The sequence below is a fragment of the Struthio camelus genome, chromosome 23, assembly GCF_040807025.1.
Source record: "Struthio camelus isolate bStrCam1 chromosome 23, bStrCam1.hap1, whole genome shotgun sequence".
NCBI lineage: Eukaryota > Metazoa > Chordata > Aves > Struthioniformes > Struthionidae > Struthio > Struthio camelus.
The window spans coordinates 4,832,358-4,855,848 of NC_090964.1; the positions used below are offsets into that span (position 1 = coordinate 4,832,358).

The window sequence follows — 23,491 nt, forward strand, 5'->3', positions numbered from 1 at the left end:
CGCTAGCGGCACCGAGCTGCCTTGGGCTCTCGCAAGGGTTAAAACAATATAAACCCTTATTGCGGCTGAAGTGCCCCGTCCTCAACATGCGCTGCGTGGGAGGAAGGCGAAGGGATTTGACCAGGGCGAGGAAGGAAAGAAGTGGCGGAGCAAGGACTTGCACCCGCTTTCTCTCCATCCCGTCCAACTCCACGGCCTGGGTTGTCTTTCTGTGCTTGGCCTCAAATCGCTGATCTTCTGCCAGCTGGAGAAGGCAGAAAAGAGCAAAAACTGTGCTTATCTGCTCGGAGGATGCTGGACTCGGGCATCCCCTCTCTCGCTGTGCCTCGGTCTTTCTCCCCATCGAGCGGAGGAGTATCGTTTTCCTCTTCTGTCCCAAAGTGTCTTGGGGTTTTTCCTTCCCTGCGGTTTGGCCACGCGGGGAAGCGATGGGGAGAGCGCTTCTTTGGGTCCCCCTAGACGGTCCCACCCCTGCGCTGCAGGGCCACCAGGCTGTGATGCGGTGCCTTCTCCCTTCTGCCAGGGCAGAAGCACGGTGGCCGTTGGGTCGACCTTCTCGTTCCCCATCGCCCCTGCTCCTGGCCGCCCCGTGTCAGCCAACGGGCTCGAATCTCGGCGTCGCTCTCCCTGCAAGGCCCACGGCATCTCCTGCAACGGCGGGCCCTGGGTCGGGACCAGAGCTGCCGGGCGCCTGTCGGGAGACGCTGCCTTAAGGATGCTGAAACGCTGCCATCCCGTTTCCTGGGCCGGCTGTAATCGCCGCTGGGAAGGCAGAGCGGAAGCGGCTTGTTCAGTTACGTTTCCTTAAGGGGACTTCGTCTCGGGGCAGGAAACGGCGAGGATTACGCCGCGTGAATATTTGAACAGCGCTTTGCAGTGCGCGGCGGCTCTCCTCCGTCCCCTTGCAACCCCCTTTCACCTTCCCGCGCGGCGGGGATAGCTTGAAGCATTTCCAATCACGTGCAAAAATACTTAAAATCCCCGTTCCCGATGAAGGCACAGATACAGCTAAAACTCAGAGCTTGGATTATATTTTTCCATTGGCATAAGCTTTGCTTGTTTATAATGCTTAAAACCCACCTTTTAATTTGCTAATAAAATGAGCGCTGCGGGGCTGGAAGCGGTTCTCCAGCCGCGTGAGGGGCCGGTAGCCAGATCTGGGAAACTCTTAGGTCAAAGCTGTGATCCCGGGCGGATTGGAGACTTTCTTTCATCTCGAAACCTTAGCTTGGCCGGCGCCGTGCAGAGCCGAAACGTTTCCAGACGCGACCTAGCAAACCGCCTCGCTCCGGGCTCGTCCTCCGAGCCGTTCGCCCGGCCGAGGGGGTTATCTGGGGCTGTTTCTGGCCGCGGCGGCTGCCGTTCGCGCACCCCTGCCCCGCTCCCGCGAAGCCGGTGCGACTTCCCCGTGCTCCTCCCGCTGGGGCAAAGTTTCGGCGAGTGCCTGAGCTGCTCCGTGCTGGGAAAAAAGCAGGGTTTAATTGCACTTCTGACTTTTTTTTTTTTTTCTTTTTCCCTTGCGTGCAAATCACACCAGATTGCTTAACATCACATCCTCTAGATGCCGGGAGGGGAAAGCGCCGGTGCAGCCGCTGAGCTGGTGTCGGCCGGTGCCGTCAGGAGCGAGGCTGATTACCTTTCCAGACGAGTAACCGCGGCAGATAAAAGTTCAGGGCAGACAAATATAGAGTAACGGCCCTTCGAGCACGGGCTGGAAGGAGGAAGCACCTTTGCAAAAGCGAGATGCTGCAGCATCGTTTTGGAGGGAGGCGGGTTGGCGACGCAGCTGAAACGAGTCTCCGGGCTGGTTGCTTTTGCCGGTGGCGGCGTCGCCTTTCCTCCTCGGCACGCTGCGGGCAGGGAGCCCGGCCCGAGCCGCTGTTCCCCTTAGCGGTGTGAGTGATGAGGCAAGACAGCAGAAATTGGGTTATTCTCGGTGGAGCGAAGTGCTTCCGCATGTGGTGGGAACCGCTCGCCGGTTCACACGGAGCCGGCCCTGGTTGGGTTTTTGTATTTTTCTTCTCCACGCTTCCTTTTGCAGCTCCAACACCTGGTTGCTATGTATCTCATCGCCCATTGATCTATTTTTAAGGTGCAAAAAAAAAAAAAAAAACACTCCGGTATTTAAGTGTCGACCAAGGAACAGTCGGCATTTGTGCGCCTTTCAAGCGCTGCTCGATTAACTCTCCCGGCGGCCCTGGAAACCGGGTGCGTTCCCCGGCTGGCGAAGGAGAAACGGCATGGATTTGCATGGACGACAAGGTCCTTTTCTCCTGGCCCTGCTGTCCGTGCGCCCGCTGCTGGGGATCCTGTGAGCTCCTGCAAGCAAAGGGGCCTGGGCTTGCCGTGCCCGGGGTTGGCAGGTCCCGTCTCTCCAACCCCGGGAGCCTGGAGCATCTGCTAGATGATGCTTTTCCCGCCGAGTCAGCAGTGTATCAGTCCCAAACCACAGCAGTAAATCATTTTTGGGGAGTTTGGTCATTTTTGGTCCCTTTTGAGGTTTGCTTTGGGCTCTTTCCCTTGGGGCAGCAGCAACAAGGATTAAGCTCTTTGCTCAGCATCCGTCCGGCATTACGAGCTCGCTGGCAAAATGCCCCTTCTTCCAGGAAAGCCCGCTCCGTCCCCGGCGCGTCGCTGGGCATTGGTCTCGGCGCACCAGTCTGGAGCCGTCATAATATTTTTCTTTCTGGTGCCCCATGCCTTGTAGGCGCTTTAACGTACGGGAGCTGCTAAACGCGGCTGGAGTCGCCTAGAAAAACCTGCAGCCGGGCGCCCGCCGGCGGGAGCAAACTCCCACCGCCGCCGGCGAAGGGCCGCGAACGGGCCGAGCTGCCCCGGCGGGGACAGGAATGGGAAGGGGGGGTGGAAATTAAGTTTTTTCTCGTGCAAACGGGCCCTTCCCGTGCCCTTTAGGTGACCCAGGGAGAACGGGAGGGCCGAGCCAGCTGGCTGGGGAGACGGCGCTGCATCTAAGGTCTCGCCGAAGCGCGCGGCTCGGGAAGGGTTTCGCCGGTGGGCTTCGCTGGCTCCCGTTACCAGCGGGAGAGCGGGGTCCAGCCCTCCGTGCCTGAACCCTAGGGGAGATGGGACAAAGACAACCGGCCCCCCGACCCCGGAAAGTGAAAAAACCCGGGGCCCTAATCTCGCCCTTTCTTGCAGAAACCCTATTTCTTTCCGGAGGCGGCGTGGGAATACTCTGCTGGTGCAGACGGGGGGGAGGCACGGGGCAAGGCTTGCAGCGGCCGAGGGGCGGCCCGCAGGCCTGGTTTGCTGGGTCTCGTGCTTTTAGCTTTGAGGCTTCAGGCTGCAAATTTGTGCTGCCCTTTTTTTTTTTTTTTTTTTTTTTCCTCTTTCCCCCCCCAGCAACAAGTGCTGGAAATGCCCCTCGTCTCTCTCTCTCCGCTCCCCTGGAGAGGGGGGAATTTCAAGCAATCCCCAGGCTCCGGGAGCTGAGACTTCGAGCGCTTTTATTTATTTTAATATCTGCTATAACAGCAACCGTGTCTCGTGCACTGGGGCAGAATAACCCGCCGAGCCCCTGTGCAGACCCCTGCGCCTGTCCCGCTCCGGCGCTGCTCTGCAGCTCCCTCCAGCCCCTGCCCGCTGAGGACGGGGGGGTTCAATGCGGGCACAACTCTCTCTCTACACCTGGAAGGAGAAATCTCCGTCACCTCTGACGGGGGTCCTGCCCTTTGGTTGCCAGGTTTCGTTTTCGGCAGCGCTTGGGCTCCTGCCCCCTTTGAGGTCCCTCTCCCAGAGTCTGGGCCCCCCAAAGCTGCGGGAGATGTGCGGCAAACCCTGAAAGCCCCCCAGGCGGGAGCAGCGATGGCCCTTTCTCTCCCCATCCCTGCTCCGCTCTGGTTTTTATCATGCCCCCGTCATTCCCCATCCTCAGGGTCCCCCAGCTGAGCTCTTCTCTTCCACCTCCCTGGACCGCGAAGTCCCCCAGCTCCCGGTGGATGCCCCTTGCTGGCGAGTGTCCCAGTGGGGAATTTGCTGTCTGCAGCTGGCCCGCGTGCTTCGGCGAGCCAAAGCTCCCCGTTGAATACCCATGCCGTCCCTCCCGTCCCGGGGCGGGCGGGGGGGGGCTTTTGCCCCGTGCTAGCCAGCACCGCGTCCCTCGGGGCCGGGAGCGCCGTTGCTCGGCCGCTCTCTTGGCTGGTTAGCGGCGAGCCCGTCGCGGGCTCCTCTCCTCCCCTGGCGTCATCGCTGCGGCTCGTCTCCCGCCCCCGCGGCTGGCCCTTGGGTGCCGCTGGGAGCGGACGCGGTGCCCTTCCTGCCCAGGCTCAGAGGAAGGGGAAACTGAGGCACCGGGCAGGCAGGCGGGACCGGATCTCGGCAGCCCTCCCCTCTCGTTTGGCGCCAGGATGGAGAGATGCCTTTATCCGGACCCAAACGCTGTTGGCCGCGTTTATTTAACGGCAGGCGTTCGCCATTAGCCCGTGCCTGGGATCGCCTGCCGTCCCACAGCAAAACAAGGGGGGGGGGGGAAAATCTGCTCCTTCGGCTCAGGCCGTGGAGGCGCAGGAGCTGCTGAGGGGCCCGCGGCCCGCCGCCCGCCCCCTCCGGCAGCCCGTGCAACGTGGCCCGCCGCGCGCCCGCTGCCTCTCCAGCCGGCCGCCTCCGCTTGCCCCGGGAGGCTGCTCGCCGCTCGCTACGTCCGGCTGGCGGCGAAACCGGGGGGACGGGGCGAGCGGGCGAAACGAAGCCCGGCGGCGCGGGGATGCTCGGAGACAAGCGGCGGCTACTTCTCAGCCCGGGCTCTGGGCTGCTGCGGCCTGGCCACATCTGCCCAGATGTGCAGGCTTGCTCTGCCCCTGCAGCGGCGCAGCTGCTGTTATGGGGAACCGGCGCCTGGAGGGACCCGCGTAGAGCTGCCTTGTGCTTCGCCGTCGTCCCTCCGTTACCCCCGCGTGCCCTGGTGAGGTTGCCGGCGGGGAAACCGAGGCACGCGGGGACTTGCCGCGCGCCTTGTCGGCAGAGCTGGGCGCGATATCGCGCAAGCGGCGTTTCCCCGCGTGCTGCAGTGACGGCGTAGGCCAAGGGTGTCCCTTGGGGCTAGGACCTCTCCTCCGGGCCCTGACGCAGGGGAGAGGCTGGCCGCAAGCTCAGCTGGTGCCTTGGGGGTGCTGTGGACCCCGTGGGGACATCAGCACCGGCCTCGCCATCCCTGCTCTTGCGAACGCCCTTTCTCTTGGCTTCGTTCCTGGAGGGGGAGAGCCGGGCGCAGCAGCAGAGGCTTTTTGCGTCGGGTTTTAGAGGCCCGGCTCACCCTGGCGATGGGGAGGTGGCTTTGGCAGAGTCTCCTCCTCTTCGTCCTTCCCTCCAGAGCGCAGCCCTGGCCGCCGGCCAGCTCGCGTAAATCACCGTTGCGGTTGGACTTGGTTAAACTGCTTCCCGTCGCCTTTCCCAGGAGACGGAGGTTTTCTGTGCCTTGCTTTCTCATGCGTGGAAAGCAGCGGGGGGGGATCGGAGCTGTCCTCTCCTCCCGCGCAACCAAAGCAGCGCCGAGCGCCTGGCGCAGCCCCCGCCGTAGCGCCAAAACGGCACCTTTGGGGCCGGCAAAGCCGGCTTCAAACCCGTCCCTGGGGGACGGCGGAGATGCTTGCGTCCGTGGCCTATATACCCGGCCCGGGGGGGTCTTCCCCCCCCGACCCCGGCTCTGTAACGTGAGCTTTGCCGGGAGGGGAGAGCTGTCTGCGAGTGCGGGAACCACGCGGCGTGCCGATCAGCGAGGTCCTGCTGCAGCGAGCGCGCTGGGGACGCGGTTAACAGAGGCGGTGGCGGTCCCCGAGCCAAGCGTTTAAGGCGGTGGAGGGGGGGGGAAAAAATGTATATTTATATACGCTCCTATTTTCTGGCTCCTCGGGGAGTTGGTTCTCGGCTCGGAGAGCAGAGCTATGAAATACTCCTTTGTGGCAGGTGAGAAAAGCTCGAGATGGTTTTGCGTGTTAAGCTGCAATAGGATTACGGAGCCGAGCAAATTAAATCAATTCTGCGATGGCTGGGGAAGTTCCCGCCGACGCCGGCGGCCCGCTCGCCTTGGCGCACGCCGTCCGTGCCCTGGCGGAGGGGCTAAGCGCCGCTCTCCGCGAGGCCCCGTCGCCCGCGGGGCGGGCGCGCCGAGAGCAAAAACGCGGCTCGTGGCGCCCGAGAAACGGACTTTGGGGCTTTGCCTGGTGCTCGGCGCCGCTGCGTGCGCTGGCCTGCGAGGAGGGAGGGCTGTGGGTTTGATTCGTGCCGCCGGGATAGCCGGGGTGCGATGCCTGCGCCCCGACGGCGACGCAGCGGGAGCGGAGGGTGGCGGCGAGCGCTGGGCAGGTTGCGCCTGGGAGCGCCGACCGCCAGCTCTGGAGCCACGTGCAGCCGGGGGAATAACCCCACAGCTCCTCGCTTCTCCTGTAGGGCTGCTTTCCATCGGGCTAAAACTCAGCAAAGGTTGGGAAATTTGGGATAAGTTGCCTTGGGGCTTCCAGTGGGGCCGGAGCACTGGGGATACTGGGCAAATCCCTGAGCGGGAAGGAGCAGCCTTGGCCACGCAGGAGACTCCAGCCTGGGGCAACGCACCGTGGTCTGCACGTGGGTCTAAAATCCGGTTTGACCCCCGTCGCCTGGGGGAACGCGCGGCTTAGCCCCAGGACGTAACGCCTGCTGGCGGTGGAGGCTGGTCCAGACGCGGGAGACCTTGGTCCTGGTGGCATTGCGGATGGCTGTGATGTGCTTTTTGCGGGGCTGAGGTTGTGCGTTGCTGGGCATCCCTGCACGGCCGGGCCCCCGTTTAGAGCTGGTGACTGATGGTACCTGCTTCACCTCGCCTTGCCCAGGGTCGGGAGGGCAAACGGCTCGCCGGGTGCAAGGACCTCGCTCGTGGCCTTTTGACCCACGGCAACGTCCTTTCCAGGCCGGGCATCGCTAAAACAGCTCCGCAAAGCTCCTGATCCTCGAGGCCGCTTAATTCCCGCGGTTTTGCTTCCGTCCAGCCGCTCGGGTGCCGCAGCCCCTTCCCGGCTCCCCGCGGCGCGGATGGGGCCGGGCGCCGCCAGCCCGCTGCTGGCCCGCAGCCCTTGCGGGGCGCCGGCGGCGTGCCCAGGGGTGGGCCGGAGCGCGGGCTTTTCCGAGGGCTGCCGTGGCAATGCGCACTCCCGCGGGAATGAGCGAGTCCGGAGCCAGCGGTAAATCCTCGGAGTGGAAAAGGCGTCGGACTGGACAGGTAGAGCGAGGGAGCGCGGGGAGAGCGCGGCGGGAGGGAAGAGATGGGAGGAGAAGGAGAAGCGAAACGAGGAGAGGGGAAGGAGAGATGGGCTGGGAGGGAAGCGCGATAGAGCAAGAAGAAGTGAAAGACGGGTCTGTCCTGCGGAGGGAGGAACGAGGGCATGGAGGCGGCTCACGGACCCCGGCGGGTGAGCCGGAGCGTGGAGGGAAGGATGCACAGGGAGGAGGAGGAGGTGCCGGCTCCATCCCGCTCCCCACGCGTGTCACACCTCCCCGTGTCCCTGCCACCCCTCCGGAGGACTATATGGGCCTGGAAGAGCGGAGGGTGCTGGAGCAAAGTCTCAGCGCAGCCACCCTCATCCTCCGGAAACACTCATTCGCCCGCGTTCGTGTCGGATCTGCCTGGAGGGACGGTGACACCGGAGCAGTGATGCATCCCGTCCCTTAGGCGGTGTGGCTCGACCCACCCGTTCCTTGAGTCCTTTCCTCGCCCTGGATTAGCCGGTTTGCAGGATGCTCTGGGTCTGGCTAGGGGTAAGAGGACTAAGTCCTCCTCGCGCTGTAGGGTCGGGATTTCCCGGTGGTGGGATATTGCTGCGCTCCGGGCAGCGGCACAGGGCTCTTGCCAGTCCTGCCTATCAACAGGGGGTTTCTAGAGCACGGCTCCCGCTTGGCATTGGCCTTGGAGGCCGGCGTCTCCAGGGCTTGGTGGGAAACTCCTGGCCCAGCTCCTGTTTATGCCGCTAACATCGTTTCAGACAAAGCAGCTGAGCTAATCAATTAGCTCTGGATAAACACGCCGCCGCGGGGCGAAAGGCCGGCGTTGCGAACCACCGTCGGTACGGTAGCGGGCAGGAGGAGACAAACGCGGCGCTCCCCGGGGACAGTTAGCGCTTGGGGCGACCCACCTGCCGGGGCGAGCGCCGGGAAGAAATCTCGCCGCGAGCCTGATGCAATCTCTGCCGAGGAGCCTTGCTGGGCTCATTTGTGTCTTTATTTTGCAGACAGCAGGAGGCGGTTATTTTGGTGTGTTGTCCCCCTCCCGCCCCGTCTCGCTGGAGGCAGAGAGCGGAGCGTGCCTGGAGATCAGGTGTTATCACCAATTTATGTCAGGAGGTTTGCTGTTTCTCACGGCAGCCCTGGCTCGGGGATGTTTATTGTGTCGTGGGGTAAAAAGCTGGCACTAATTTGCTGAAGAATTGGGATTAAAAAATAACAGTGGCGACGGACAATCCCGAGGAGGAAAAGACGATGCTTTTTCAAGAGGCAGAGAGCTTAGTATGGGTGAACGTTGGCACCGACCTCCTTCCTGGAGCTGGTGCCTCCAAGGTCGGGAAACCCTCGGTCCCATCCCCGCTTTCTATTCCTGCCCCCGTGTCTCGGATACCCGTGACATCTCCTCGTGCTGCTCAGTTAGAGCTGCGGATCTCGCCGCTCGTTATATTCCAGGAGCGGTAATTAAACGCTCGCATGTGGCCACGGCCAAACGCCGCTTTCCGGGAGCGCTTGCGCCCGGGCTGGCTCCTCCGGTGCTTCGCCCGCATCGGCAGCGGAGGAATCGATACCCAGCCGGAATAATTGCTACTGCTCAGTAAATGTTAATGATTATTTTACTTGCATAAAATAACTGGCCTATTAAATCAAAACGCGCTGGGGTTTAGGCAGCTGTTATTCAGGGGATTAATTAATTTGGGAAAGAATAAAGAAAGTAATAATTGGCCGCCGCGAGCCGCGGAGCGAGCTCGGTCAAGCGAGTCGCGTCTCTGCCGGCCCAAGCGTTGCCCCCCGCTGCCGCCCCCGCCACCAGCCGCGCCGCAGGGATGCCGAGGGGCACCCGTGCTGGGACATGCCTCTCCGCTCCCGTGTCGGGAACAGCTTTCCGACAGGCTTATTTTTAACGCTCAGACTTGGATCTGAGCATGGAAATTGAGCAATTTTGTAGTGGAGGGAAAAAGAATTGTGAAGTCTTTTGGTTGGGGACTAATGAGTGTTTTTTGCTCTGACTTGATGTTTAAGTTAATGTTATTTCAAGTGCTTATAGTGTCACTAAATCACTTGTTGGAATGAGTTGTTAAGTTTTTCAGTCCATATATAAAACAGCAGCAAGGTACTTTCACGGACTGATTAATTGAAAATATGCCATGGAAAATATCAGAGAAATAATCAACGCTTTTCCTGTAATACCTTCTCAGTTTAATGCGTTTTCCCAGAGAAAATGGGTTTCAGCCACTGAAAAATTGCTCACCCAGGCCACAGAGCGCTGCATCCTTTTGAGCTCATCTGCACAACGCTGGATTTGGCATCTCGGGGTCAAGAGCAAAGCTCAAGGAAAGCAAAGGTTTGCTTTCCGACGTTGCGGTGGGAGATAGAGGTCCCTGCTTCCCGGGACGCTGCCCGTGGCTGGCAGCTCGCGACCCGCCGTCTCCGTTTGCTTTGCTCCAGCCCTCTGCAACGAAAGCAGAAAATGTGGGCTTCCCAAGGGCGCCGCTGGCTCCAAATGCAAACCTTGAGCCACACCGAGACCTGGGTGCACATCTGTGTTAGGGAGTGAGGGATGGGGCATGGAGGCCCCTTCTCCGAGCTGCCTTCATGCTGGTCAAATCCTCCTCTTCCAGCTTTAATTGCTGGCTAGAGGGGATGCGGAGCCGGCCGCTCCCGTGTGCCGATGCTCTCTGCGTCCCTTCCACGTCCTCTGCTCCAGGCCAACCCCATGGGAGAGCACGCGCTGTCCTGACCAACCCCATGCAGTCCTACCCAGTCTCAGGTGGGGACATGGACTGCTGACCAATCCTGGGGGGGACATGTACAATCCCATCCAGTCCCTGGTGGGGACATGGACCCCCGACCAATCCCAAATGGAGATGCATATAGTCCCAACCAATCCCAGGGAGGCACTGTACAGTCCTGACCAACCTCAGATGGGGTCATGGACTCCTGACCAGTTTTGGAGGGGAACGCACATGGTCCCAACCAACCCTAGGTGGGGACATGCGCTCCCGACCAATCCTGGGTGCAGACCTTGCATGGTCCCATCCAATCCCTGCAGTGTCTTCTGGCCAATCCGGTTGAGCCCCATCCCCTCGGCAGGGTATATGAGCTGTGCTGTGGGCTGGGCTCGATGCTGCCCGTGACGCAGCGGGATGCGGAGCTACTGGCTCTCCTTCTTCTGGGGAAATGTGCCTGGCTCCATCTCTGGCAGCCTTTGAAACCACCAACTTCGTGCTCTTTCCGTGTCTCTCCTAATTCCTTCAGGGAAATCCATCTCTGACCAGGAGGGCTAGAAACATACTTTAAGGAATAGCTGTGCCCAAAAAGGGAAGAATGCCGCGTTTTGGGGCTACGCTGGCAAAGGAGGGGCATTAAATCAACCCCCCGATATAATGAGAGGTGGCACTTCTGCTGGCAGAAGGGATGTAGCCTGTGTCCTGCGTAGCTGAGGTGGTGAACGGAGTTGGGTTGGGTTCCCGCAGGGGCTGTTCTGGGCCACCTGCCCCTACGCTTTGGCAAGGGCACCCTACCCCACTGGGCTCCCCCTCCAGGAAAGGCACCCGACAGGGCACTTAAGGCCCTGGGGTGAGTATTTATTACCGTTGCAAATCTCGATGATGTGACTCGCTAGCCCTGGTGACACTATGTTGTTTCTGCCTTGCGCCAGGAGCTTGCGCCGGCGTTTTGGGGTGCTGTGCAGTTTCCCTGAGGTGCGTTTTGGGGTGCTACTTTGTATTGGCAATGGGGGCATCGTGGACACCTGTGACTCGGGGTGGGTGGAGGGGAAGGATCCCCGTTCCTTTAGTGGACTCACTGAGGCCAGTGCGTTGCTCCTGCCACGAGCTCGAGCCGCATCTCCGAGCGCCGGAGGGGAACCGAAGCCTGGCCGCGGCGCCCGGAGACGTGCCGGAGGGAATCTCTTGACATCGGAGCACCGCGTTGGCATGGAGGAGGCGGTTTCCATGGTGACCGTTGCCATGTCGGTGGCTACTGGAAGACTACGGCTCAGCATCCAGGAGAGATTTGGCAGTCTCCTTCCCTGGATTTAGAGATAGATTGATTTATACGGCTCCCTTCCTCCCAGAGTGCAGTCCATGTGCTTAGCAGTGAGGATCTCTCTTGCAATAGCAGCAGATTTTGGGTCCAGCAAAGCATTCGGGGCAGGTGTCAGCTGGGCTGGTGCTTCCCCCAAATGCTTATTGCAAAAGAGCAGTATTGCAAAGGGGGAATGGTTCTGCAAAAGCTCTGCCATGGAGCAGGGGTGCCTCCTAAAAATGCACCCACCCTGATCCTCTCTGTCCGCTCTGCCCCTCGTTCAAGAGGTTCATAGCTCATGTGGGAGCAATGCAGAACTGCTCTGGCCATTGCTATAATCGCGCTGGGGTGGGAGGTCGTGGGAGCAGGACAAGGGGATGAAGAAGGGTGGGGTGTACATATAAGGTTGTCCAGGCCCCAGGGAATTTAGGAGGAATCAACCTAAAGGTCCTGATACCCTAAGGAAATGTCTGAAGTTGTAAAGTTAGCTGTAGGATTTTCTATGCGGAGCACGTTCCTGCCATGCATGGAGCTGGCTGGCAGGTGATTACCCTCTGCCTCAGTTTCCCCATCTGTTAAGCAGAGACAGTGATACCCAGCTCCTCTGATACGCTGTGAGCTGCTCGCTCCGGGGCTGAGTGTTGCTGGGACCATCTTCCTGAACCTCACGTTTTTCATTTGTAAAACAGTGTCACCCTCCTGGATGAGGGGAGAAGGAGGGACAGGGCGTCCTTCATCCTGGGAGAGGAGGTTAGATGTGAGCAGATAATGGAGAGGAGCTGAAGCAGCTTTAATCTCCTTGCTCAGCTCTGAAGGTGCCTGAGCTCCTGCTCGCTTTCCAAGGCTCTTAGCACAGGCTTTGGGTGTGATTTGCACTGCAGTCTGATGGGTACGTTGGCTGTGTTTCCCGGCCAGTGCAGCCAAGTCCCGGCGGAGAGGCACCGAAGGGGACAACACACAGCAGGGCTGGTGTCATCATGGTGCTGACCTCACTGAGCCTGGCGAGTGGCTGGAGGAGGAATAACGTCCCTCGGAGTCATGTGGGATGTTTGTCTTGTCTGATCTTGGTGTCATGTTAGGAGCTGGCCAAGTCACCTCCAGAGCTGGGGTCTCAATATGGTGACATCCAAATCCCTTGGATCTGGCACTTATTTTGGCCCATTTAGGATACTGGAAGAACTTTGATCAAAATTTGACTTTCTGTCCCAGCCCTATACAGGCTGCTTTGCTTCAGGGCTTGCTTTTATAGTGGTAGACCTGTAACCATTTTGGACAGTGCCAGTGGTGGGGACAACAGTGGTGTCGGGATCAGCTGGGAGAACCTGGGTCCTGGTCTGTGGCAGCAATCTGTTCATCGGCTGGGCCATGGCAGTGTGGCACAAGCGGTTACCTTTCTGCAGTACAGTCCCTGAGCATGGCCCAGCAGAGAGCTGGCACCTCACAGGGCACATTTAAACCTTTACGGCCCTCGCTTGCCGTCTGCAGACTTGCTAGACGTTGCCGCAGGCTTGTCGGCTGCAACCCCCGGAGCCCAGCTGCCGTCTTGGGCACGGGTCCCTCCGGCAGCTTTGCACTGACTCCTAGTTTAATTTGCCTAATGAAGCCCGTCCTTGAGAAGGCAGGGCTAAGCTGGTTAGTGAAACCCCCCGCCAAGAGACTTGCGCTGGGAAGTTGTACTTGCATGCCTGGGAGCTGCTGTCCATTGGCTCGGGCAACTCTAGCTGGCTAATCGGTGGCCCTTTGCCTCCCGCTGCATGCAGGCCCAGGCAGGGGGTCTGGGACGGGACGTTTGGGATGGGGCAGTTGGGCCCAGGGGAGGCTGGAGGTGGCCAAAGTAGCAGGTTGCATCCAGCCCCATGGTGTCCTCCAACCTTGCATTGACCACGGGGAGCCTGCTCATTCGGGGCTGAAGGCTGGGGTGACATTTCTGACTTGGCACTGAGGACGAGCCACCCAGCTGCTTTCCTGGGCATGGCTGCGTCTTTGCTGGGCTTTTGGGGAGATAGAGGTTGGGACAGACAGAGAGGGAGCTGCAGATCAGGCGATCAGAGTGCCGTCCTACGTGATTCGCAGCCAGGCTGGGAAAATCACTGTTCCTCTCTGCTTATTCTCCCAGCTGTACGCGGCGGGTGGAGATGCCTCTTCTTTGGCTGGGGGGAGGCTGGAGGCCATGTGTGACTGCAGGGCTTGGTGCGCGCTGAGTATTAACAATCTAAGCAGCAGTAAATCCAAATAAACACCGACTGTTCCCAAGATTTATTGCATGAGCCTGACCTAATACCGTCAGGGCTGCAGCTGGGCCGCAGAGGGGCAGCTTGGTTGGGGAGGCGGTTTACGTAAGTGGCTCGGGAAAGGGAACCAAGCGGCGAAGGGGCTTCCGGAAACAGCCGCATCCCATATGCCCACCCTGTGCATTGGGACAGCCATGAGAGGCGTTCAGGGACAGGGCCACCTTTTGCCTCCCTTTCTGCTAGGCTTCCTCCCCCCAGCAGTGTTTTGCTCCCCAGGTGGATCCAGCCTTGATTTCTTTCCGTGCTGGTGCAAAAGCAGCTGGGTGCCTGGGCAGTCTGGCTGCATCCGGTGGTATTTGGGGTCCTGACGCAGCTACTAGATGTGGCTTTGCCATGGGGCTGCCTGGCTCCTTCCCCATGGCCCTGCTGAGAGCTGCAGCAGGCAGCGTGAGCTGTGCATGCCCTCGGACCCCTTTCTCTAGGAGGGTTTGGCTGGTGCTCAGAGCCATCTTCTAGGCTCTGTCATAGCGATTGTGCCTGTGATCACAGTGCTGGACCAAAGCTGGAGCATCGCTGTCCTTCGCTCGACCCTGGCGTCCCAAGGACGAGGCTGCTTCACAAACCTTTGCCAATAAATCTTTGTAAAGCCTGGTGGGCTAGAGGTGACCTTACTGCATGGTCTCTCTGTGCCCAGTTCCAGCCGAGCAGTTATTTAGGATTTAACGCTGGGTAGATGCCATCCTAGGATGCGGGAGGGGGCAAAGGGTTGTCCAGCATCTATTGCTGCCTGCCTTGTTTTTCCTGGGGCAGGTGCTGGGCTCTGGCCAAGGTTTCCCCTGGCCACCGTCATACGCAGGAAACAAGGGATGGAGCCAGCCCAGAAATTTTTGGTCTTGTGCACGAGGATGCTGGAGGCGGGATCCCAGCACTGCTTCTGTGCCCAGCTCCCAGCCCCTGTCCCTGATAACTCATTGTGTGAGGGCTCGTGTTCCCCTGCCAGCCAGTCTTTTTCCACTGCATGAGCTTATAATGCAGTAAATGGTATCACCAGCTCCCTCCTTGCATGTACGAGCTGCTTTGTGTGCAACCTCAGGAGACTCACGGGGAAGCGAGAGGAGAGAAACTCTCTGCTGGCCCAGTTAAGTCCTGTTTTGCCTCCCCTGAGCAGCTGGAATGCTGCATCTTCCAGTGCGGGTGGCTGCAGGCCATAAATATTTCAGTGCAATTGCGCTGCGGTGCCTGGATGCTGGGATTGTCATGCAAGAGTTGTTATTGCATGCACTGAGCTGGCCAGGCAGCAGCCGGAGCTGGGCTGCTGGCAGGCTGCCCGGTGCTGAGGGCTGCTCTCGTCACTGGTTAGACTCCACTGATCACGGCAGATCCTCTTGAATCCACTTAGGGCAAACCCTGGCTGAGAGCATCTCTGCTCTACTGCATATAAGGGGCAAGCCAGGGGCCACCGCTTTGGCCTGCAGCCAGGGGCTTAGCTGCCCGCCTCCCTCTGCTGCCTCGTGGCTCTCGCGTGGGATCCTGGGCAGACATCCAGTCCCCACTGCAAAAATGCCTCTTGCGCATGGAGGGCGTCAGGGTGGAAAATCAGCCGTCCTGCCAAGCGTCCCGTTTTACTGCTGTGAAGTTGTGCTTGCTTCAGTTGGCAGCTCCGGGAGCAGGAGCCCCGAGGGGCTGCGGCGCAGATCCTGCTCCTTCTCCCCGGAGAAGGCGATGATGCTTGCGAAATGCGGGTGGTGCAGCTCAAAGAAGGAGCCCCCCTGCTCTGCTTGCTGCAAACAGACGCAAGGGCCGGGACAAGGAGGAAGGGCTCCTGGCTCCATGCTGGGAGTGCCTGGGATTTTGGGGGCAGAGCATGTGAGAGGTAGTGAAGCTGTCTGCTTCTGAGGCCCAGATCTCAGGGCACCTTTCAGAAACCACCGGTGCCCCCGAGCCCGCCTGGGTTCTGCACACTGTGATTGCTTTTCGTCAGGGAGCCCCGTGGGGATGCTGGAGCCGGGGCCTGGCAATGTCGCGCTCCCTCCCTGCCCGTGCTCCCATGTGCTGGGCAGAGCAATGCTGGGCTCGTTTGCTGTCTCAGTAAAATATTGGGCTGAGGGGGTCGGTTATTCTCACCGGACAGTCAGATTTTTGGATCTGGGGCAGGTCAATTCTCATAGCAACAGTTCTGGCCATTGCCTTTGCCATGGGGAACGGGGAGAGTAGCTGCCTGTACTGGCTCCGCACGGCTGTGACTTGCTCCAAGCACAAAGAGGCTGAGGAGTGAAGTGATTTTTTTTCCTTTCTTCTTTCTCATCCATCCGTCTTGCTCTTTAGCGAGTCTTTTAGGAAAGTCGTGAAGGAGGGCTGAACGGGTTAGCGGGGAAGCCTCAGCGAGCGGGACGGTGACAATCACCAGGGAGCTGTTAGGGACATGAAACGGATGCTGGTGACCGAAGGTGACTGGGGAGCGCGGGAGACAGCCGGCTGCCGCCGCTGCAAACCTGTCATGTGCCAACCCCCTCGGGGTGAGGGCTAGGCTCGTCGGGCACAACACGAGCCCAGCTCCCAAAGGCGCTGAGTGCCTTCGCTCCGTGCCCCCGCTGACCGTAGAGATGCTCGGCCAGAGAGAGGAGACGGTGGCAGGTCTTGTCCTGTGCTAGGGAGCCACATAAAACTGCAGCATCCCTTCACCTCACCTCCAAGGGGCTTAATCCCTTTGGTGAGGAGTTTGCAGGAAGGGCCTGATCCAGGGGGGGTGCTCAGAGCCGCAGGGTGCTGCTTGCTCAAGGGGACATGAGGGCTCAGGCTCCCGTCCTGGTTCCTACGACATGGTGGTCCTCTCTATCACCGCTGCAGGCTGTGTAGTGATCCCAAAACCTTGTCCAGGGTGCTTCTGCCCCTCAAAGCTCTGCTCCTTGCCCTTGTGCCAGGCCAGGGCTCTGGTTGCTTTGACCTGAACTGCCGCGTTCAAACCCTGGTTTCTCTGCCTGCCTGGTGCTGCCTGAGCTGGGCTCTCTGCAGGCTGAAGATGTGGGGCATGGACTCTGCTCTTTGTGGTCTCCTGCTAAAATGAGAGTCCTTCAGAAGGCAAAGAGCCACGTGCTGTGCTTGCACCCAGCTCTCGGAGACCACAGCTGTCCTCAGTTGGGACCACAGCGTTTAACCCTGCTGCTGCTGCCCAGCAAGGCAAAAGCGAGGGGGCCCCCGCTGCAGGGGCTGAGCCAGGATGGGCGAAGGGGTTTAGGTACTTGAACTCACCTACCTAACCCATGTTGCTGCGGAAGTTGCAGCAACTTTAATTCGACGTTCTCACCTGCCCTGTTTGCTCAGTTGACTTTTACTTGCTGCAGCGTGATGGGAGCACGTTGGAGGTGTTAGTTTGCTCTTGACGGATCTTTTCAGTCCGTTCTCCTGGCAAAACAGATCAAGGGCACACACCGGCTTGTCCGAAGCTCTCCCCAATGCAGGGGGGTGGAGGCCGGCATGCCGTGGCGGGGGCCATGCCATTCCTGGAATGAGCTCTCACTATTTTACTTCCCCGTCCAAGCACAAGCAGCCAGGGAGACGGCAGCTGGAGCTGCCTTGTCTGCTTTCAATTTAAAGCAGAAATGAGCTCGATGGAGCTGGGCCATGTGGCTCCCATTACGGCACGTCTTTGCAGGTCAATCCGGCAGAATTTGACCTTTGGGGAGCTTGCTCGGGTTAGCTGGCAGGGCTGAGGGGTGGTGCTCTCTGCTGCAGAGCACCCGTGCTAGGGCTTCGTTGGTTATTTGTGAGCCTTAAAAATTTTGAGATATATATATATATGTGTGTGTATATATATATATATATATATATATATATATATGAAAAAAAAAAAACCCCACTGCTGAAGGCCTGGAACTAAGTGAAAGCCTTAGCTTTCATTTATTAAAAGAAAACCTCAGACAAGAAGAAAGGAGCAAGTTTCTGGGCATCTGTGCTTTCTTTGGAAAGCTTTGAAATCTGACCATGCTATACCCCAAAAATCAAAAGGCAAATAAAAGCAATTCCAAATGTTCCTTTTTCCCGCTGCCCAAACCTTGTAATTTCTCTTCCCTTCTCGTCATTTCTGGTGGCCTGGCTCATAAATTACAGATGCTCGATACCCTATTGCACCCCCAAGGCCCTGCTGCCCTATGTCTGCAGCAGACCAGCATTCAAAATGCGTTGAACGAGCCCCTGCACATCCGTCGTGCTCTCCCTGGCTCTCTGGCTTCCCTGCTGCAGTGGCAGGGACAGAGATGTCCGGCATGGGCCATCTCATAGTGGTTGAGCTCTATAGCCTGGGTTCAACATCCTCAATCCGATCTTCACCTGAGAGCTCAGCTTGCGGGAAGGGCTGGTTTGTCCTTCTTGCAGGGTCATAAGCTGGTCTATAGATGAGCCATGACTTAGTTAACAAAATCATTTACATTGGCTCTTTGATGTATTGCTTTTTCCTCCTCTTTTTATCATCTCTTCTCCAGGACTTGGAGCTCACTCCTTCATAGATCTGAGCAAAAGATTATTCAAAATCATTTGGCAACACTGAGCTCATCTCTCTTGTAACCCCTTGATGAGACTTTTGATTTCCAACTGCTCCAGTTCCCCGTGCACAAAACCACAACAGCCACTGCACCAGTTGTGAAGAGCCTGCGTGTGAAGCTGGCATTGCCTGTGCCGCTTTGGCAACACGTACTCAGCAGTGGTCAGATTTGGGTGTGCTACCGCACAAAACTGTCTCCTAACCCCTTCCTTCAGCTGCACTTTTCCATGCTTGGTGAAGGTCAGGGCTTAGGGGGCTGGTATTGCGCTTTGTGTTTTAACTAGTTCATCTGTGCTTGTGCTTGTTGGCAGAGATCAGAGCAGCAGAGATACTAGAGACGGGAATGACCGAGGAGGTCATTTTGCCCGTCACATCAGAGCCATCAAAGCGATGACTGGCCAGGCTGGGAAGCTGTGCTCGCTTTGCACGAGGTGGGTGGAGAGGCCCTGAGCTCTCCTGGCACTGACTTTGCTGCCCTTGAGATTGATGTCGGAAAAGGCAGACCTTTAATATACACCATGGAGTCTAAGACTCGATATTGTGTGCTGCCCCTTGCCCGCGTGTGCTAACGTGACAGCCATTAGCTGGCACCAGAGAGATTCTTGGGCAGCGAGGGGACAATGTTCCTGTCCTTGCCAAGCAAGCTCTTGTCTTGCAGGACACATCCCCCTTGCCCCAGCTTCTCCTCTGCTGCCTGCAGCCTTTCTCCTATCATTTTTGGCTTCCTCATCCCTCCCGGCTGGTGTTTCCCAGCCCCATCACCATGGCCCTGCAGTGAGACACTTGCTGTGTTTTCCCAGTGCTGGGATCTCACAGCTGCCTCAGCTGCATTAACCAGTGCTGTCTCTCGAATTCAGAGCACATCCCCTCTTCCCCCTTATCCTCAGCCTCACCCGGAGCAGAGTTTGGCGCTACAAGAGGCTGCAGTGATTTCCGATTCCCTGCGGATTAATTTCAGTGGATAACAACCTTCCTCTATGAAGCTGCTGGCGACTGTATATTTGAAACTCCAGGATCATGCATTATCTTTGGGGCAAAGGCTGAATTTTCCTATAGGTTCGGAAAGTGCACAGCACATCAAAAACTGGTAGGATATAAATAGTAGCTGATGGTGATAAGGGAGAGGGGTGCTATCACTTGAGATAAAGGAATAGATCTAGCCAGAAAAGCTTAGCAACATTTTCAGAAGAGACAGACACTTAAAAGCCCAGCTCCCCTTGACTCTCCCAAGAGATTTTTGTCCCCAGGATAGTTTTCAAGCTGCCACCGTAAGCATATGACACAGGTGGCACATCTACAGCTTCCCAGTGACTGTATAGGGAGGTAGGGTTTGGCTAGCAAACATCTCCTTGACCATCTCAGCCTTCAGTCCCTCTAGGAAATGTCCTCCCATCTCATGGGCCAAGGGGGACTTCTCTGTCCGGCTTCTCGGAGCAGTGCATGGGGCACTGTGCCTGGCTAACAGGCCCCAAAGGGGGCAAAGGGAAGGGACATGGGGGCAAAACTCAGGTCAAGTCCCAAGTTTCAGTGTCACAGGACCTTCTGACATTTCAAAGCTCATTTTGTTCCAATCTGGGATAAGAAACCAAGAAACTCGAAGCACTTGTCAAGACGTAAGGCAGCCTAATAGGTGAAGGAGACCATTCTGCCCCATTATTTTATTTTTAAGCATTAACCTGGCTTGTTACATCTTGAAACATCTGATACTATCTTCTAGATCAAAGCCTTCTTGTTTGGGTTGTAATGAAGTGTCAAGCTCTCTCATTGCAGCACAAACAGGAGATGCTTTGATCTGCAAAGCAAGATGTTTGGGAGTCCTCCTAGCAAGGGCTCTGCAAGTTTTAAAAACAGTATAGAGCAGTGGAATATTTCAAGTCTAAAATTATTTCATATTATGCTTTCCGAGTTACGACAGCTGATACTATACGCTACTATCACACGTATGCCAAGAATAACGTGAAAATCGTCTAAAATAAAATGAGTTGGAGAGAAATGCTTTTAACAACATTTTCCAAAACTGCTCAGGAGCACTGGCTGCATTTCCAGCTCCCTGGGCTTTGTTTTCCCCCATTTAACCCTGTTGATCGTCCCACAAGGACTGTCCTTGGGGGTGTCAGAGGCAGAGCGAGACCTGCCCTCCCTTTGGGCTCCCCGGTGGCCATGTCATGGTCGATACACAGCTCCTTATGCGACTCTCCTCTGCTTGATTGCAGGCCCAGCGCTGGCGCAATGAGAACTATGAGAGGCCTGTGGACCTGGAAGGCTCTGGAGATGACGATCCCTTTGGGGATGATGAAATGGATGATGTCTACTCAGGCTCTGGCTCAGGGTGTAAGTAGCTGTAAGGCTCCCAGGGAAGGGGTGCAGGGTGCTGGGTCCAGGGAGTGTGGCCGTGAGTTTTGCGGAGGTGGAGAAGGGTTTTCCAGGGGAGCAGGAGAGGGGGTGAACTGCACCTTACCCGCCTTCAGAGGAGCAGCCTTCCTACCCTCTGCTAGCTAAAAGCAAAAACTGTCCCAAAGGGTTGGGCTCCCTGAGTGACTGCATTGCCCGTGTTAATCGCTAGAGTGGATCTCAGCCCTGGAAAATCCCTGGACGGCAGCAATTTCACCTTTTGCCCTTCTGCCTCCCTTACAGATTTTGAGCAGGAGTCGGGACTTGAAACAGCAGTGAGCCTCACCACGGACACGTCCATCACGCTCCCCACCACCACAGCCCTTCTGCCAATCACCCTGGTGCAGCCTGTGGCGACTCCCTTTGAAATGCTCCCTGCGGAAGATACCACCCCCGAGCAGACGACCAGCATCTTGTATGTCCCCAGGATGACAGAGTCACCGGTGATCCCCAGTTGGAAAGCAACCACGACCAGTACCACTGCCAGAGACTCCCCTAGTACCATGACTACCACCACCACCACAACTGCTGCCAGCACCACCACCATGCCCACTGTCAAGCCCACTACCGTCCGGAGGTTTCTGCCCCCCTTTGTCACCAAGGCAGCCACCACTCGGCCCACCACCCTAGAGACGCCTACCACCTCTGTCCTCGAGACCAGCACAGCAACAGAGGTGCCCACATCACGGCTTACCCCCTCCAGCACAGCCAAGCCCAGGTCCCTGCCAAAACCAAGCACCTCCAGGACTGTAGACCTCACGGAAAAAAGCACTGTGTTGCCATCCAGTCCTGCCACGCTGCCACCCACAGAAGCCCCCCAGGTAGGAAGCAGGAGCCTTGCCAGCCTGCTAAAGACCTTGTGAGCCTCATTTGAAGCCAAGTGATGGTGATGGGAAGGCTCTGAGGTAAATCAGAGTAAGATGAAGCCAGGCTGGGCTCCTCCCAGCTCTGTGAAGAGTCGAACGCTTGGGGAGCTGGAAAAAGGAGATTAAATGGTGGGAGAATCTGGCAAGCAGCTTGAGATGGGGCAGAGCATGCTGCGGAGCAGCCCCTGCCCCTCTCATTGCCTGGAGAGCTGCTTTATCCCTGCAGACCTGCTCAGATACCTGGGCAGTTCGGTGTGGGAGGGAGATGGGGCTGGCGCGACAGCTGGGGGCTGTCATATGTCCTCGGTGTCCTCAGCTCTGCCTTGCCTTGTGCCGCTCCTGAGTGGCTTCCCCAGGCCAGGGGTGGAAGAGCAGAGCTGGGAGTACCTAACTGGCACCGTGGCCACCCTATTTTGCAGGAGGAAGGGGGGTTTACCTCTGTGGGTTTTTTCTGAGCTCATTGCACTGTTTGCCAACTCTCAGCCAAGCAATGAGGGGCCCACATGCTCCACAATTATGTATTGATGGTGCATTTCCTGCCCGTTGGGCATCCTAAGCAGGGGCATTTAATCTGCTGATACATCTCTCATTCAGAGCCCTTAAGGGGCCCTTTGAAAACCACTTTGACTGAAAGATGGAGTGATTTGTCTAAACTAGTCCCTCTTTTTTGTGTACATACATATATGTATATAGCTCTGGGCTCTCGCTGACCTTCAATTAATCTCTGTCACAAAAGGATGGGAAAAGCCAGCTTGTGGTGAACCAGTGAGCCATGCACTTGTGCCAGGAGCAGCTTGACATGGAGAGGGCTCAGGCATAGCAGGGGAAGTCAGCTGAGCTGGTTGCCCGCCCCAGGGGTCAGTGCAATGAGCTTTTTGCTCATCCTGATTTGTAATACGAGGATCAGGGCAGTTGCAGAGGAAGATGTTTGCCCCATGAAGGAGGGATCCCAAGGAAACCTTTGCTCGAGGATGCTCGGTCTGGATAGCTCAGCACACAGGCTTGTAGCAGATCAGACTGCTGGCAGAGGGTGACACGTCAGGTGGGATTTGTGCCCCAGCGAATCCACAAGTGTGAGGATGTGCAGGAGGCAATAAATAGGTCAGAGTTGGGCCGGAGATGGACAGAGCACCTCATCTGCAGGGCCCACGTTTGCTCTGCAGTCTGAGCTGTCCACCTTGCCAAGAGCAGCTCAGCTGCAGACCCCAGCATGGAGCTGGGCAGGCTCCATAGCCTGGGGGAGAAGGACAATATTCCAGCTCCTGCCCTGTGTTATGGGGCAGCAGCCATAAGAGCAGGCTGACGAAAGAAAGAGTGAAGGAAGGAGACTTCTTGGGTCAGGGTTTGAGGAGCTCATCTGATGGCATCCGACCCTTAAATTTGTTATGTTCCTGTAGCACAGATCATTGTACCCCTTCAGGCCTAGTAAGAAGGCATGTGTGAAATGTTTCAGTGGGCTCCTGGTCTACGCTGGGGGACAGAAAGCCCAAAAGGAGTTCTGTGACATGGCAACCTCTTTAGGTCATGATACAGAAAACTACAGGGAGCTGGCAAGAATTGGTACATCCTGAGGGCACGTGGGATGGGGGCAGACAAGAATTGTCCAGCTCAGCCAAGGTGGCCTAGGCTTGGCATCCATGAAGATGTGGGGTTGTGTTGCTCTTCTTAATACAGGTGGACGTTTCAGTGACATAGGGAACAGATACCCTGATGTTATCTCCCACGTTCCTTGCCAATAGCGTCGCCCCATCAGTAGTTTAGTAATGTCCTTCCTCCTTGTCCTGTTTCCCAGATGGAGCCGGGAGAAGTGTCGACGGTGCTTGACAACGACCTGGAAGTGCCAGTCAGCAGCGGTCCCAGCGGGGACTTTGAGATCCGGGAGGAGGAAGACACGACTCGGCCCGAGCTCAATAACGAGGTGATGGCTGCAGTGACGCCTCCATCGGGGCCCGGGCTGGGCAGGAATGCCGAGCCCGGGCTCATAGACAATACAATAGACTCTGGCAACTCTGCTGCTCAGCTCCCACAGAAGAACATCCTGGAGAGAAAAGAAGTGTTGATAGGTGAGACTGGAGACCATTGGCTCGTGGGGGAGGATTTGAGCTGTTTGTAGGGGAGACAGGAACCCGGGCTGCCTGTAACCTGGGAGAGGGGCTAGCCTTCGTCAGGGCCCCGGCGTAGTTTTGTGCCTGGTGCCATTTTGTGCTTGCCTGCCAAAATTACCTGCACAC

General features: G+C 57.7%; 1 protein-coding gene across 2 annotated transcripts in view; it reads left to right on the forward strand.

Moving 5' to 3' along the window:
- Positions 1-23,491, forward strand: part of SDC3 (syndecan 3) — a 49,056-nt gene that overhangs the window by 18,393 nt on the left and 7,172 nt on the right. The window contains exons 1-4 of one of the 2 annotated variants that reach the window (XM_068917376.1): positions 18,320-18,434; positions 20,217-20,334; positions 20,638-21,215; positions 23,053-23,323. In XM_068917376.1, coding sequence (XP_068773477.1) covers positions 20,301-20,334; positions 20,638-21,215; positions 23,053-23,323 — 883 coding nt within the window. In that variant the 5' untranslated portion in view covers positions 18,320-18,434; positions 20,217-20,300. Of the gene's footprint in view, positions 1-18,319; positions 18,435-20,216; positions 20,335-20,637; positions 21,216-23,052; positions 23,324-23,491 lie in introns of those variants that run through there. The other variant, XM_068917375.1, reaches the window with a different exon arrangement.